Here is a 17,634-nt window from a genome sequence, read left to right as displayed (position 1 = left end):
CTGTGGGAGTCATTTGCTTATGCTTCATGGCCATGGAACCCATGAGCATAATTAACAATATCTATTTCACAGAGTTCTACAGATATCATACTGATTAATCCTCACTACGGTAGCACTATAATGAAGGTATAAAAGTAACACCATCCCTACCAATGATGATGTCATGTAGACTCCTGTTTACTGCTCCCTGGAAGCATCAACAAAGTGATGCTTAATGAGGGCAGAGTAGTATGTGTCACAGCTCCCTAATGAACTTCATGATGCAGGCAGATTTTATAAGCACTTCCCAGGTAAATAGTGGGAAGCCGGTATAAAGGGGTACAGTTTCCTCTGAGGGAAAGAGGAAAATGGATTCCATCAAGGCGAGCCTTCAGTCATGCAGGAGGAATTATAGAAAGAGAGGGACTATGGTAAAAGAGAATATTGGATGACCTCCATACTCTCAAATTAGAGATCTGGTAAACAATGCAGTACCAGAATTGCATTATAGAAATCTTCATCCATACCCTCAGATGCAGCCAAGAAACTCACAGGAGAGGGAGGGGGTACAAAGATGGCTTTACATTACCTTTATGCTCTGTGGTCTTGGGCTGGGTTAGTTCCAGTGGTGCCAGCAGTAGGAGGGGCTAGCCATCAGCATATGTGCCCAGTGTCTTGGACGGGTACAGAGTTAGGGCAGCTAGCCCCTCCAATCACCACAGCTACACTATTTTTTTGCATACTAGTTTGATCAGAACTAGTGCAAGTTTGTTTTCTCAACCTGGGAATTACATCCCTATCTCCAAGTGCAGACATACCAACAATGGTTAGTTACCCAGCATAGGTTAACAGTCTGGCTCCTGGTGACCTCATGGAGTGGTCAGCCTGGTGATTGCTGAGATACATTAAAGCCATTTCCATGCCCCCTTTTCCTCAGCCATGCCCTCCCCTCCAGCTGTAGGGGAAAGTAGCTATTACAGCTGTTCTTTACTTTTGAAGGACTGCGTTTTCCTCTGATTGAAGTGAATAGCCCATCGTTGGTTATGGCAGCTTTAGGGCTGCTTTGCATAGAGCAGTCCTAATGCAGAGGAGAATACGGGCCATTGTTTCCAGAAACCCTCTTTTCTCTCTCCATCCTCAGTTGGGTGGCAGAGAAATACACGCACTGACAAATGCTAAGTGTGTGAGCGCAAGGAAACTGAGAATGTCAACAGAATTACAGAGCAGTGTCAGCAGCCCTGCAAGCAGCTGTTGGAATATCAACAGGCCACTGTGAACTTTCATATTAACTGCCACTCCCTCTTTTTTTTTTTTCTTGCTCGCTTGTCCTCCCTGAAGTTGTTTTCAAATAGACTTGTCAGTCACCGTCTTCTCACTTATCTCTTCATGCAGGAAGACTGCGTAATAATGACTCTTGAAAGGAAGTGGATGTAGAGATACAACATGCTGCATGGTACAAGAAAAAGGAACAAACTGATTTCCTCTTTTAGACAGAGCACTGGCAGCTATGATACTTCAACTGCTGCCTGCAGCCCTGTTTATAACTCCTTTCTGCGTGCCTCTGTCCCAAGCCCCGGAGTTTCTGTGGTCTTTACTTGTGCTGCAGACTCATAGCCTAACGCAATCTTGAAACACAAGCTGTGGAAATTGCAAAGGGAGCAAGTTGAATGTGTAACAGGAACCATCTATGCTTTTTAGGTTTTGGCAATTCTGAAATTAGGATGAATTTTCAAAGCCGAGGATTAATGGTGGCAATTCTGAAATTGTACCCTTCATCTAAGGCCTCTGACTCCAGCTGAGGGTTCAGGAATTTGATTTTTAAAATGCAGCTAAGTAATTACTGATACCTAGCTGCTGATGTGCCCACTTTTAGGTAAATGCCAGGGCCCCAAGTAATGAGCAAGGAAAGAAGCAGGGACTGTGTAGAATCCATTGTGAAAGAGGAAGAATCCACGCAGAATTAAGGTGAATGCAAGACCTCAGCAATACCAACATTGCTCAGCTGGTTCTGTTACTGATAGGTTCACATAGGAAAGAGAAATGGTACAGACTAAAGGCACCATATATTGGGCCACTGTGCCATGCTTTGATCTCAAAATACAGTTTTCCTGGAAATGTAAGATCACATCAGAAACCATCCATTACCAGCAGTGTCTTGGCTCAGTGACTGATACTATCCCAGGGGGCACAATCCTACTCACATCGGGGCAAGTTCTGATCTGTGAGCTGCAGATGCAGTGGGAGAGGGGAAGGGATGCTGCTTGTATTACGTGTTTTGGGATAGAGGTATACATTTGTATTGTATACAGTGGTCACTGTGAACTTGCAACCTCTTTTCTACGGCTAACTGAATCCATGCTGAGAGAAATGCCAGAACCTAAAATCCCCACACTGAAATGAGACTGTTTGGACCTTTCTAACCCTAGGTCTAAAAGATGATGCACTGGGAAAAGCTACACTGAGAAAGCATTTAGATAAATAGAATGCAAACATCCCTCCTCCTGCATGCACACGTGCATACTCTTTCTCTGCTTTTGGTGGACATTTTGCCACTGGGTATCGGTTAGCAGAAGTCTGGGAATGAAATAGGCCTAGATGCTGTACATTCAGAATGCTGTTTTGTGGTTAGCTGCTAGAAAAGCTATCAGCTTCCAGGGCCCTGAATTGACTAGAATCCCCTCTTTCCTGCCCTCTCAGTTGATTGATGGGTCAGTCTGAAGCTACTGTGTTATACTATTAGAGCTACTGCAGATGTAACATATCTTCCAACATCTAAGGTTCTAGCTACACGGGGCATTTTACATTCTAATCCCAGAAGCCGCTTAGAAAAAAAAGACCTTGAACAATGTGTAAATATTTATAATCAGATCAACCACCATGGTTAATGCTGGGGATCTGAAAAAGGCTTCCTGTACTGCAGCTGGCTGCTAATAACGAGTCACATTCTTAGTCTGCTGTTGTTTGGGAATCATGTTTATATGGGACTGTTAGTCACTCCAGTCACCTAAAGAAGGGCTGAAGGACTCACCATGATGCAGACAGCAAGAAGTATAAAATGAAATCCGGTTTTCTAGTCCTGCCCAGGAACAGACTGGCCTAATAGTCTTAGTGGAGCTAAAAAAGGTAAAACCTATTTCAAGCCCCCAAGCCTCATGTTCAGTTAAATGAGTATCCGCTTTCTAAATTCTCTCTCAAGGAGCCAATTGCTAGAGAGAGAGAAAACTGAAGTATGGATTTCCAATGCTGAGTCTCAATTGAAAATGGTCACAGTTATAGTTGGGAAGATTACCCACCAAACACACACAATTAGAAGTGAGAGGTTAACAGTTTTCAGCTGTTTTAAGTGTTTAATACACAGGTTTTGCTTTGTCAAGATAGGCTATAATGACTCTGATGGCATAAAGCCCCACAAGCCTAGAACCTGACAATTTACTGTGTCTCGAGAAGCTGTTTTCTTGACAAACCCACAACTAGTCATACTCCCTAGCAAGTACACCTTTTGGAGTAGAGGGCTGCACACATAAAGAATTCAACATGAACAAGGAAGTCAACGTTGGGCTTACTCCAAAACACATGCAAAGCAACTGAATGACCCATGTATTAATGCTGCACATTAAATACACCTGTGCTAATTTCACCTACTGTTCAAAAGTTAGCACTTTAATGTAATTGGTTCTCAGCTGCAGAAGCCAGCAATCAAACTCAGTTATCAGAACAATCTCTTAAGGCTGGCGTAGCTAATTAAAAGCTTGGGAATGTGTACACTGTGCAGTTTTTCCTTCCTGTATTGTTACGTTAGAGCTAATTAGCAAAACCTCCTTGAAGGTCTGTTCTGTCTGATAGTGCCATGCAATCTGGGAAGAATGCTTTGGACCCAGAGCTCACCTCAACCCGTGAGAAACTGGTGTAACTCTAATGGCAATAGTTATTCCCAATTTACTACCATATGAGAGGAGAATCAGGAACTTAATCTCATAGGCCCAGATCATTAAAGGTAGTGAGGTGTTGCTCCACTCACTGTTGCAATATCTAACTGGTTAGGTTGTCTGCCACTCAGTGGAATTTTCAGCCCCAAGCTAAATGCCCAGGCTCCCCATAAATTATATGGGGATAATTAAGCACCTAGAAAAGGGATTTTCAGAAGGTGGGTCAGCTGCCTAAACTAGCCAGGAATGAAATGCCACAGCAAGAGGAGAGGGCTGTGGGCACCTAAACAGCTGACCTGGTGCACCTGGCTGACAGGTCAGAGACAGGCACCTCCCTCACTTAAGAACTTCAGCCATGAACCTTTGCCAGGAGTTGGGCACCTAAGCCCTAGGAACTAAAAGTTGTCTCTTGCTGGATAGCTCTTCCCCACGTGGACTTGTGCCCTGTGCAGCTGGGGTGTGGGTGTTCTGCTCCCTGTCCACCTACTGATGGTCTACCTCCAGCCCTCCCACTGTTGGGACTGGCACGTAACATGTGCTAGGCTTGCTCAGAGCATACCTCTGGAAATGGGCCCAGTGGACGGTGAGATTGTCAAATTAAGCGAGGGGGAATGCCTGGCTGCTGCGGTGCCTCTGAGGGTTTGACCGGAGCTGTGGCTCTGAGCAGTTTGTTAGCTGTGGTCTTGGCCTCAGCACTTAACCAGCATTGCAAATACGAACTCGTGGGGACATTGGTGCCAACCAAGTTAGACAGCAGTTGAGCAGCAGCTTTGAAAATGTCAGTACCTTACTGGCAGACTTGTCACCTAACAGACAGCTAGGCACAGATGTACTTTTAAGGATCTCAGCCTTTGTGTCTCTGCTTCCTTACCTCTGAAATGTGGATGTTGCTTATAGCACCTACTTCATGCAGTGGTGCTTCACTAATGTAAATTAATTATCAGCCATGTGTGTATGATGGAAGTACAGCTAAGCTGCCTGCCCCTTAGCGCAGTGTCCAGCATCTGATAGCCAGATCCTCAGATGGTGCAGACTGACAGTTTCACTGGTCAGTAGAGCTCCTCTGATTTACAGCAGCTGAGGATGGGCTTTAGTGGAGTGCTGCCTGGGCCCTTTAATCAGGACAGGGTGGTACAGCCTCTGTGACGCAGGCTGGGCCCTGTGGTGCACAGGTGTTCACAAAGCAGCCCAGCTTTAGCGCTGTGCTAAAGGACAGCGTGTCCAGGGCCGGGGTTGCCGACTGGCCCCACACAGCAGCGGTCAGGGCCGCCGCACGGCAGCATCCAGGGTCGGGGCTGCTGCCCACCCCACATAGCAAGGGTTGGGTCTGCCACTGGCCCCACACAACTGGGTCCGGCTTCGGGGCTGGGGTCAGGGCTGCCAGCCAGCCCTGCACAACAGGGTCCAAGTTCCCTGCCACCAGGGCTCTGCTCCTGGCCCCACTGTGTGGAGGGGTCTCCAGGCTGGGGGCACTGGGCATAGTGGTATGGGGTTGGGGGCGTGCTGTGGTTCTCAACCTGTGGCCCAGGTAACACATTGTGGGCAATGATTAATAGGTTGAGAACCACTGCTTTAGGGTGCACAGTTTGTTCACACGAAGGGGCAGTGGGTAGTAGGGTAAAAAGGGTCGGGGGGAGGTTGGTGGAAAGCTGTTTCACAGGCTGGGCTTTAAAACACTAAGGGGTGCCCTGCATTAGGGCAGTCAGATGGAAGTGTTGGTGTCTCCAGCCTATAAATGCACTGGAGCCTCAGCAAGACAGGAGGAGTTTGAATAGGGCAGTCCTACTCCATCAGAAGGGAGAAAGGAGATAAGAATATGGAATGGAAGAGGGGGGGGCAGCATCACTGTTCTCTTATTTACTAGGACTGTTCATAAGAGAGAAGGACCCAGTTAAATGCATCCCCTCTCTCTTCTTTTGTCAAGACTCCAGGAGGCATGAAGGAACCAACTAGGTTAGAACTGGAGAAGAGGACTGAGCAAAGCCCCCATGCTTGCAGACTGTCTATTTATCAGGCTGAGATTAACAATCATTTTGTGCCGGGGTTGGCTGGGAGCTTACTATGCTGGAATTCTCTCCCACCTTGGGCTGCACAACCTGGTGCTACAGTGATGAGGGATTAGGAGGGGGAACTTTTTAAGGCATTGAGAGCCCCTCTGGTTTTCTACATTAAGCTACAATGGAGGTGCTCTTTAAATTGGAATGAACACATTTTGATAAAAAGTGTTGTACGGCCTGCTATGAAGCGGTTTGCACAGTTGTCTCCAGCGTGTACAGAAGGCTCGCCAAATGGTGCCTTTTCCCCTGGTTAAATGGGATTAGAGTATTTCTCAAAGAACTCACATACAGCTTAAACCCCTCCAAAGATTAACTATTAAATTAATTTAGAAAGCCCAATGGTGCCTTTCAGTACAGTATCAGTCACCAGCCCCACACAGAATGGGAGACTTGGGAATGGTGTGCTATCTTCACGGAGCAAAAGTTAGAGATGTACCTGCAAGATTGGGCAGGATCATGCAAGTCTCCACGGGTGATGATACAAATTAGAACTTATGATGCATCATCACACAGAACTACACAAATGATAGATTACTGAAGTTGTCTTGAAAGAGAGCTAAAGAGGAGGAAAGTCCAAGCGATCTTGGATTCTTCTGGCCTATGCATGAAAGGCAGAAAATACTGGAGGGGAACCACTGGCTGTGCAACTAGTGTGAAACTGAAAGTTTTGAGGAACACTGGGACACATTGCAGTGGGAGGGGAGGGTGTATGAAGGGGATGGCTTGCATCTCAGAGATGGGCAAGGGGGAGTTAATCATCTCAGTTGGAGACTAGCTGGAGCACGCAGGTGGCCATTAACTAGCCTTGCAAGGGAAGGGAGTTAAGACAACAAATGCAGCTCAAACTCAGCATACTGTAAACAAACTGAACTGACATGGCAAATGTGAAGTGACAAAAATTTTCAGTTTCCTGTATACCTATGCTCAGAGCCTGGTAACAAGCAAGAGGAAATGGAAATTCTCACTCATGAGAAGACAATTAATATAATTGGCATCACTCAAACCCGGATGGACAAGTCACATGACTGGAACATTAAAGTGATAGAGCTTGTTCTAGGTTAGAAGGGGAGGGTGGCACTACATTAATACAGTTAGTAGTTTTATTTAGTTATCAATAACTTGAACCACAGCATCTTGATTGTAGGTGGATCAACATGTGACTACAAAAGGTCAGGAAAAAGTAGTGGCTGTGGCCTGTTACAGACCACACAATCAAACCAGAGACCAGGATGAATTACTATTTAAACATTTGTCTAATGGGTGGGAAGAAAAATTGTGTTATGGGGGAATTTCAAATTTGGCAGATGTATGTGGGAGGTGTCATGCAGGCAGTAGTAAAATGTCCAACTTCCTAACACATTAAATAATTTTCTCACACAAAATATTGCACCTGAGCGAAACACCAGATAACTATTTTACACCTCATTATGATAGAAAAAGGGCAGCCACCAACTTCCAGTCCAGTGATTATTGCATCTAAACACCAGTGAGCCTCATGTTCAGTATCAGCAACCAGCGGACAGTCCCACCCACTGCTTCAAAAGGGAAATTTTTTCAAAACTGAGGAAAATTATGAACAAAATTGATTGGGAAGAATAAACTGAAACAGAAAAATGTGATTGAAAACTGGGAGTTCTTTAAAAAATTGAAGTTCTTTATTAGATGACCAAAAAGCCATAATTTCACAATCAAGAAAGAGGATAACTTTGGCTAAGAGCCCATCCTGCTCCAGTGGTAACAGCAGCAATTAGAAATAAAAAAGCAATACATAAGAAATGAAAAGAAGGGGGAGAATAGATAGAAATATAAATGAGAAGTTGTGAACTATAGAAAATTGATAAGGTGTGAAGCTAAAGACCTCGGGGGGAAAAATCCATGGCTGGCAGGGTTAAGGACAAGAAATATATTAGGGGCAAAATAAATCCTAGAGGCCTAGTTACAGCAAGAGATGATAAAATTAAAAGGCAGAAGTGTTCAATAAATTTCTGTTCTGTATTTAGAAAGAAGTAGGACAATGTTTTTGTGTCCCATAAGGATGAAGTACTTTCCAGTCCATTGGTACTCAGGTGGATAAAAACAACATCCACTAGGGCTAAACAGTTTAAAAATCAGCAGGCCTGATAACTTGCAAGCAGGAGTCTTAAAAGAGTTGGCTGAGGAGATTTCTGGCCCGCAGATGTTAATTTTTAATAGATCTTGGCATACCAGTGAAATTTCAGAAGATTGGAAGAGTGCTAATGTTGTGCCAATATTCAGAAAGAACAAGTGGGATGACCCCAGTAAGTATAGGCCAGCTGTCTGGGATTGATGTCAGGCTAAAATAATGGAAAAGCTGACAGGGGATTCCATCAATATAGCATTAAAGGACAGGAATATAATTAATGCCAGACAACATGGCTTTATGGAAAATAGGTCTTGTCCAAGAAACCTGATTTCATTCTTTCATTCTTCACATTTACAATCCTTTGTGGAAGTCATTTAAATACCTACATACTGCAACTTACATTTTAAAAGCTTATTCTGTGTTTCACGAGTTCATGGTGATTGTGCACTTGCAAAAAACAAAACTAGTAGTATCAGGTAGTCGTTCAAGGTTTTTTTGTTTGTTTTGTTTGTTTGTTTTTTTAAACTTTGTTCTGTAAGGTAAATAATTTCCCCTCATGCATGTAAAATATTTGCAACCCTTTAAAAATCTGAAGCAGGAATATAATGCAGAAAGAAATCTACTCCTTAAATAGTTTGTAAGACAAGGCATCAGGCTGTTAAATCACTGACTGTGCCTTTACACATCTGATTTACATTTGTGAGCACCAGTGTTATTTGTTGATTAATCAGCCAGTCAAGAAAAAAGGTAAAATGTCAAATGTCCAGAATCAGTTTGGGATGCTCCAGTTTAAAAGTCTACTTTATATTTACAAAAGGTTTGTTATTTTTCCCTCTGAAGTGGTAACAGACTGAAACCTCAGGGTGCAAACCTCAGCTCCATCACATCCTCTTTGCATTACTCTGCTAGTGCAAAGAGGCTGTCAATCTTGTTTACACAACTAGCAGAGGAATCCCCTGTTGTAGGCAGAATCTCCAGGTGACAAAACCAGCACAGCAGGTTCTGACATCCCCCTCAAACTCTGGCAAACTGCTCTTTGGGGCTGTTGCAGCCAAGCTATAGTTAAAAGCAGCCCTATGGCTGCTCTCAATTACACCAGGATCAACCAGCCTCTTCAGAGCTCCTCCACCTCTGCTGTATCTAACAGAGACTGGGCAGAGGACTGAGCCTTCTGTGAGAAATAAAACCCCATTCCACTAGCGCAATTCATGACTAATGTCTAAACACATGGAAATCCTAGCGACTGTTTTCTGTTGTTAAGTGAAGTGACATTTTAATTATGCACAAGAACTTAAAATCCGCACAGGCCTCAATGTGAACCAGGGTCTTTTCCACTGACAGTTTAGTCCCCGTGGACTTCATACACAGTGACTGCAGATGTGAGGTAGTTTGCAACAGATGCTATATAGACAGCATGTACCAGGTAGCCAGAGACAAAAACTAGCCCATGAACTTTGCATGGCAGCAGGACAACTTTTATGAATAGCTAAGCAAAATCCAAATCTTCCCAAACACAAGGAAATCAGCAGCACTTCAAAACCCAACAATAAAAGCTAGGAAATAGCTTGAGGGACTGCCCCCCTTCCGGCACATCACTGGAAATGGGGCTCAAGATATGTGAGTTCTAAAGTAATCTATGGTGACAGGAAGCTGAAGTCAAGTGCACACAGCTAAAAAGTTTCAGGAATAAGTTAAAGGAGAGAACTGAAAATGAATAAACAGCTATCGCTCAGTTATTAATTTAATATTTTAAATAAGTGATATTTTCAAATCAATGGTAATTTAAAAGCTGCATCAAGGTTTTGGCCTTACTATTATAAAACTGGGTCAAAACAGAAAAAAACATGCTTAGCTACAAGCTAGCAAAAATACCACAACCCTATCCCAATTCAAACCCCACAATATTTGACTAGTACATCTGCGGAGATATTTTAAACCTTTCCTAGATTCAGAGACTCCAATACAGCTTGAAGACGTTTTTGCAATCACTTTAACATCACTGATATTTGCATCTCATTATCCTAGCACCAGAAAGCACACAACGTGTACTGAACCAGGCAGGTGAATTTTACTGACCTCATAGTAAAAGTTAATACACCAAAAATATTAAGGCAGTTTGCACGTAGCTTCCAACTAGTCTCCCGAGAGTATCAAGATAAAGTAGAGAACTGGTGCCAAGTTGCCCAAGAAAAAATTAATGACATAAACTCTATAAGACAACGTTAAGATTAAAAGCCTTGCAATTTTTTTTTAAACCAGCGTCTTGCAAATTTGCTCTCTTATTTTTAGGTTACTTATGTTCATATTCATTTAAAAATTTGAAGGTTACCTTTGGTGAGAGGCCAAAATACAGGACAAAATTCACAAATCAGCCCAACAGAAACATCAAGCCTTTATTATAATGAAGATAAATTATGACACAGAGGTCAGCTTGCTTCCATGGCCACCGCCTGGGACACCCACTGGCTAAGTGGAGAGAAGCACTTCTGATAGATTCACTACCACCACAAGACACCCATGAGACACACCTGTAACTTGGGCTACAGGCATGTGAGCATTTTGATCCAACTGAATTGCTTGCTAGACTGATGTTGCCGAGAGTGAATGGGCCAGGGTAACCAACTTCCTTATTAGGGAAGACAAATAATGCACTTGAAAAAAAAACCTACTCTGGGCATAAAGCTGTCACTGCAAAAGGGAAATCAAATGACTTGCTTTTTCATCCACATTTTAAACATTTCACCAAAGTGGAAATGTTTACCCTCAAGTCTATTTTCATTTGGATAAAGTGATTTTACATGTTAAATGATTGCTGAACCCTTTTATTGGTAGTTGCAAGCATGGTGTCACAAAGCTTAAAAGCCAGCTTTTTAATAGAAGCAGGCCTAGCTCATGCTATCTGTTGTTGTTGTTTGGATTTTGAACAAAGTTGATGGAGTATGAGCCAGTTGAGGAATCCTGTTTGACCTGGAAATTTTCTGTCGACAGGCCAAAGGGTCGAAGAACCAAGTTCCCAAGATCTTTCAGCTTACCTGAAATGCAAAATTTAAAAATATATTAAACATATAACTCCAGCCTGTGTGTATAGGTGGGTTGAAAGATACTGAATTATCCATAGCTCCACAGGCTGGTTATACTATTTGAGACAGATGCAGTAGAAATCTCCACAGCCCATTCAATCCTTAGCCTTTGAGACCAATATTTTTTCCAATTATTGAGACGCAGTAACTTGTCCACTAGGAACTAAAAACAGACCAGCAAGCCATTGCACACTGTGTCCCGAAAAGCCTGATTCTCAGACACTAGAGCCATGGGGATTATATTTGAACTGGCTGCCTAGAAGTGTCTCTGTTTTCCCTTACCAATCGTCAAGGCAAGAAATTACTTAAGACAGCAACAGCGAAGTGCTGCTCTCTCCCCAGCACTTCTATGTGGATTTAACTCTGATAACTGCACCATTTGTTGTTCCATTTCTGATCATTCTGAAAATTCTCAATTCCCACCTGGCTGTCAATTGAAACATCTTCAGTTTAGAAACAAGCTACATAAAACATTCATTTAACTTTATAACTAACCCCAGAGTGCACATAAATCAGTAAAACTGTGTAAATATACCCTTCTCAAAAACAGGTTTTGACAGTTCTCTCATTAGCTGGTAAACAGTGTAATTCCCTTGACTGGATTATGTTACACAGTGTTACTATAGTTAAATTATCCCTCTGGCCAATTAAGGAGCAGTATTAAAGGATTTTGAAGAGAGTTCAATCCAGTCCTATTCTAACAAAGAAAATGGCCACAATCAGAGGCCAATAGGGCAATGGAAGGCATAGTAAAGCTCAGAAGAGTTAATAAGGATCCTCAGATTTCCAAAAGGAACAGCCACAGATTTCAAACTCAGATTTACTCCCTATTTGTGAACGATGATAAAAATGTACATGTTGCTAGATGAGTATAGCCACGTGTAATGAATGAACAAAGAAAAGGGAACCTGGTCTGTACATACAAATGTATTTGCACATGCAGACTAAGAATTTAAGTTTCAGTGTATAACCACATACTGATCATTTTGTCTGTAAAAGCCTGGTATTTGAGCACATAAGTAAGGACACGTAATTGCATTCCCATTGTTGAAAGTAATGCCCTCTGAAGCCAACTTTAAAAACAGACAGACAGACAAAACTAACGCCACCAGCTACTGTAAACTGCAGTTCAGGTTGTATAACAGTAGTGTAACAGGTATTATATTTGATATCAAAGTTAATACAAACTAGGGGTTTTTCCTATTGATTTAGTACTAATTTTTCAAGAATTAATATGTTTTGACTTCAGATTTCTGAAACTATTAGTATAACTGGCACCTCAGAAAGGTGGTGAAGGTGTTTAAGGGCTTGATAGTATCTCCTGAAAGTTTTCTTTATAGACAACAGGTAAAATCAGCCCCCCCCATAAAAGATTAAATTAAACAGACAGAAGGGAACAACAATACCCAATACTGGCCTAGTAACACCAGGCAGAGCCACTGGAATGAGGCTCAGACAGCTGCAGGATCAGCAGTAAGCCAGGCAGTTGATGTAGAAAGCTGGTTGGCTTTGAAGGAGATAAGAGGGCAAAGTCTATGCTGAATGATAAATGCAGACTGCTCCCCAGATAGCAAACAAGTTAAGTTGGAAGCCAGCGCTGGGTTTGGAGTAAAAGTCTACTTACGGGTTTTCTATCACTACATCCAATCATTATCTGCAGGGCTTTCCAAACAGACAATGGAAAGTATTTCTGGGAAAACAATAGTAGGTGTGGAATAAAGAGCTGGGAAAAGAACCACTAATCCTGTTTTTATTCATGATTTTGTATTTAAGAAACTTACAAATACTGCCCCCACCACTACAGAAAGGGGACAAGCCTCTGCTTCTTAACATGTCCTGGAAAGACGTCTTCTGCACCAGCTCCCTACTTTTCCCAAGCAGTGTAACCCTCATCTCTGCCACTTAAAAAGTTCCTCACAACAATGTGCAGGACTTTGCCCAATAGTTAGAGCTCTACTGTTGAGACTGATTGTTACAGTGAAGCAATAACTTCACAGAGTGCAGAGTCTGGCACCTAATGCATTTAGCATTTGTCAAATCATCACATTAAAGGAGCCCATGATAGTGAACAGTGCCTTGTCTGAGAAATATTACTTTGTCTTTGAATTTCCTAGGTTTTAACTTTAACTCTAATTCTTGGAAGGTAACGCACGCTCCACAAATACGCAACTGCAACCTTACCTTTCTCATAACACAGGTGAGTGTGTGGGGTGCTTGGAGATTTCTTAAACATACTTAAATATATCCCTTGCATCAAGGATGTGCAAGCTAGTCTGAAACAAGCTATTCTTATGCTACACATTGCTAATAAGCAGCAAAGAGAAAGCTGATAGCACTTTCAGTCACAGCTCTCAGCTGGAGTTCAACTCCTGCACATCGTTTCAAGAAGTCATTAGCAATAAACTACAAAGGTCACTAATGTAACTACCGGTGAATATGGAGCTCTGCAGGAGAGTACCCTGAGTAATTTCTGGAAACTCTTCAGATCTTCTTTCAGTTTCAATGAAAATGAAAGTTACCACCAATGGTCTTGTCACACTATCCCACTGACAATATCTGTCAGCAACCACAATGGTTTATTACTGTCTGTTTATCACAGTCTGTTTAAGCAGGCTTACATACATAAGCAGAGACTCTTCTAGATATATTTTGTTTAGCACACTGCAAGTCAAGAGATCAGGTATAGATTTTACAAGGAGAGGCATCAAAATAAGAACCTACACAGACACCAAAATTATTCTCTCACTATAACTTAAGAAAAAACGGTTACTTACTTTCTCGTAACTGTTGTTCTTTGAGATGTGTTGTTCACGTCCATTCCACATTAGATGTGCGCACGCCGTGTGCACGAGCGTCAGAAACTTTTTCCCTTAGTGGTTCCTGGTGGGCCAGCGGGACACCCCCGAGTGGCGCCACTGCGCCGTGCATATATACCCCTGCCAGCCCGACCCCCTCCAGTTCCTTCTTGCTGGCGACTGCGACAGAGGGGTAGGAGGGTGGGTAGTGGAATGGACGTGAACAACACATCTCGAAGAACAACAGTTATGAGAAAGTAAGTAACCGTTTTTTCTTCTTCGAATGCTTGTTCACGTCCATTCCACATTAGGTGAATCACAAACTTACCTCTGGAGGAGGGTAGGAGTCATGGAACAACTGCTCGGAGGACCGCTCTGCCAACTGCCGCGTCCTCTCTGGCCTGCTGGTTGACCACGTAGCGGGTCGTGAAGGTGTGCACCGAGGACCAGGTGGCTGCTCTGCAGATCTCCTGGATCAGGACCTGATGGAAGTCGCTTGCGCCCTGATCGAGTGGGCCGTGACCGCTGGGGCTGGAACACCTGCGAGCTCAGAGCACGCCCAGATGCAGCTTGCAATCCAAGATGAAATCCGCTGTGCCGACACTGGGAGGCCTTTCATCCTCTCAGCTACAGCCACAAACAGCTGCGCGGATTTGCGAAAGGGCTTGGTGCGCTCCAAATAGAAGGCCAGTGCTCGACGCACATCCAGGGTGTGCAAGCTGCGGTGACTCGGGTCCATATGGGGTTTCGGGAAGAACACTGGCAGACAAATGTCCTGGCCCAAATGGAATTGGGAGACCACCTTAGGGAGGAACTTGGGGTGCGGCCGGAGCTGCACCTTGTCCTTGTGAAATACTGTATACGGTGGCTCAGAGGTGAGGGCCCTCAGTTTGGACACCGTTCTGGCCGAGGTAATGGCAACCAGAAATGCCACCATCCAGGAAAGGTGGAAGAGAGAACAGGTAGCGAGGGGCTCGAAAGGGGGTCCCATGAGTTTAGAGAGGACTAGGTTAAGGTTCCATGGAGGGACTGGGGGGCCGGAGTACGGGAACACCCTCTCCAACCCTTTAAGGAACCGTCCCACCATTGGGTGGGAAAACACCAAGCCCCCTGAGAACTCCGGATGGAAGGCGAAGACGGCTGCCAGGTGCATTCTAACTGAGGACGGGGCCAGCCCCTGCTGCTTGAGATGCAGGAGGTTCTTGAGAATGGCTTGCACCGGGGCCTGGCATGGCTGCACCTGTCGGGGCTCACACCAACAGGAGAACTTTTTCCACTTGGCCATATAGGTAGCCCTGGTAGAGGGTTTCCTACTGCCAAGCAGAATCTGCTGCACAGGAAGGGAGCACTGGCTCTCCAAGGCATTTAGCCACAGAGCTTCCACGCCATCAGGTGTAGTGACTGCAGGTCAGGGTGGAGAAGCCGCCCACCATCCTGCATGATGAGGTCCCGGTGTAGGGGCAGGACTACCGGGGACTCCACGGACAGCTCTAGGAGCATTGTGTACCAGTGCTGGCGAGGCCACGCCAGGGCGATGAGGACCACGGCCACCCTGTCCCTGCATACCTTGAGCAGGACCTTGTGTACCAAGGGCAGCGGGGGAAACGCATACATCAAGCCCCCTCCGCACGGGATTGCAAACGCGTCTGCGACTGAGCCCGGGCTGTGGCCCTGGAACGAGCAGAACCATGGGCACTGGGTGTTGTCCCTGGTGGCAAACAGGTCTTCCCGGGGAAACCCCCACCTGTGGAAGAGCGAAGGCATGACATCCGCTCTGAGTGTCCACTCGTGCATGCGATACGACCTGCTGAGGTAGTCCGCCAGCTTGTTTCGCAACCCCGGGAGATAGGACGCCTTGAGGAGAATGGCGTAGGCTATACAAAAGTCCCAGAGGAGGAGAGCCTTGCGACAGAGCAGCGAGGAACTGGCCCCGCCCTGCTTGTTTATATAAAACATGGCAGTAGTGTTGTCTGTCAGAACTGTCACGCTGCGACCACTCAGAGTGGCGTGAAAGGTCTGGCAGGCGAGACGAACCGCCCTGAGCTCCTTCACACTGATATGGAGCAACAGCTGTGCTCCGGACCACAGTCCCTGCGTCATGAGGTCCCCCAGGTGAGCCCCCCACCTGTGGTCTGACGCGTCTGTCACCAGCGTCAGGTCCGGCTGTGGGGCGGCAAAGGGGATGCCTTCGCAAACCACAGGCTGGGACTGCCACCACCAGCAGGGAGTTCAGCACGTCCCTAGGGGCTGTCACTACCAAGTCCGGGGGTCCCTGCCTGGGCGGTACACCCAAGCGAGCCACGCCTGCAGAGTCCTGAGTCTCAGTCTGGCATGCCTGACCACATGCGTGCATGCTGCCATGTGGCCCAGCAGCCGCAGGCAGCACCTGGCCATTATCATTGGAAACTGGCGCAGGGAGGCCACCACTTGCTGGGTAGCCCAGAATCGGGATAGTGGAACGCTTGCCCTGGCCTGCACCGTGTCCAGGACCACCCCTATGAATTCCACTCTCTGCGTGGGTACGAGCGTGGACTTGGGGACGTTGACCAGGAGCCCCAGCTCGAGGAACAATCTCAGGGCCACCTCCACATGGCCCTGCACTTCTGCCTAGGATCGGCCCGCCAGGAGCCAGTCGTCGAGGTACGGGTACACCCTGATTCTCTGCCTCCGTAAGAAAGCCGCCACCACTGCCATGCACTTCCTGAACACCCTTGGGGCCGCGGCTAGACTGGTAATGTTTTTGGCCCATGGTGAAGCGTAGGAACTGCCGATGCGCTGGGTGGATGGCGATATGAAAGTACGCATCCTTCATGTCAAGGGCAGTGTACCAGGCCCCCGGATCCAAGGAAGGGATGATGGTGCCCAGAGAGATCATGAGGAACCGGGCCTTGACCAGGAACTTGTTGAGCCCGCGCAGGTCTAGGATGGGGCGAAGGCCCCTTTGGCCTTGGGGAGGAGGACGTACCGGGAGTAGAACCCCTTCCCCCATAGGCTGTGCGGCACCACCTCTACCACCCCCGCCTCTAGCAGCGAGCAGACTTCCTTCTCTAGGAGATGCTCGTGAGAGGGGTCCCTGAAGAGGGACGGGGAAGGGAGGTGGGCGAACTGCAGCGAATACCCGTTCCACACCGTGCATAAGACCCAACGGTCTGACGTAATGGTGGACCACACACGGGAGAAAAGGGAAAGGCGGTTCAGGAAACAAAGGGATAGATCCGGTGACTGGTCTGGTACGCTGTCCTCGAGTGCACCTTCCAAAGCCTGGCTTAGCGCCCGGCTGGGGTTTGTGCTGGCTTGGTTCTGGCCTGACGCATTATTATTACTATTGTTGTTGCACTGTCGCCTGTTATCCCTGCCTCGCCTACAGTAAGGCTCATGCCTATGGCCAGGCTGGTACTGGCGTTGAGGGGGAGGCTGCGGCTTAAAGGGCTTCCTCTGGGTCGCCAGGGTGTGCATACCCAGCGACTTAAGCGTAGCTCGCGAGTCCTTGAGGCTGTGCAGCCTTGTGTCTGTCTGGTCCAAGAAGAGCCTGGACCCTTCAAAGGGGAGGTCCTGGAGTGTATTCTGGACCTCGGTCAGCAGGCCTGATTCCTGGAGCCACGCTGAGCGCCTCATGACCACCTCTGATGTGATTGTTCTAGCCACCGTGTCTGCCGAATCCAGGGAGGCCTGGAGAGAGGTCTTGGCTACTGC

At 46.0% G+C, this 17,634-nt stretch overlaps 1 protein-coding gene across 7 annotated transcripts in view; it reads right to left on the bottom strand.

The window, feature by feature from the left end:
- Positions 1-17,634, bottom strand: part of TTC1 (tetratricopeptide repeat domain 1) — a 73,095-nt gene that overhangs the window by 15,822 nt on the left and 39,639 nt on the right. For 3 of the 7 annotated variants that reach the window (XM_007057244.4, XM_043521142.1, XM_037906483.2), the window contains exon 8: positions 10,446-11,098. The exons of the other annotated variants lie outside the window; for them this stretch is intronic. In XM_007057244.4, the coding sequence (XP_007057306.1) occupies positions 10,962-11,098 (137 nt within the window). In that variant the 3' untranslated portion in view covers positions 10,446-10,961. Of the gene's footprint in view, positions 1-10,445; positions 11,099-17,634 lie in introns of those variants that run through there. 7 annotated transcript variants of the gene reach the window in all.

Source organism: Chelonia mydas, chromosome 8 (genome assembly GCF_015237465.2).
Source record: "Chelonia mydas isolate rCheMyd1 chromosome 8, rCheMyd1.pri.v2, whole genome shotgun sequence".
Taxonomy (NCBI): Eukaryota; Metazoa; Chordata; order Testudines; family Cheloniidae; genus Chelonia; species Chelonia mydas.
The sequence above is the reverse complement of the archived record's forward strand: the minus strand, read 5'-3'. Positions and strand labels throughout refer to the sequence as shown.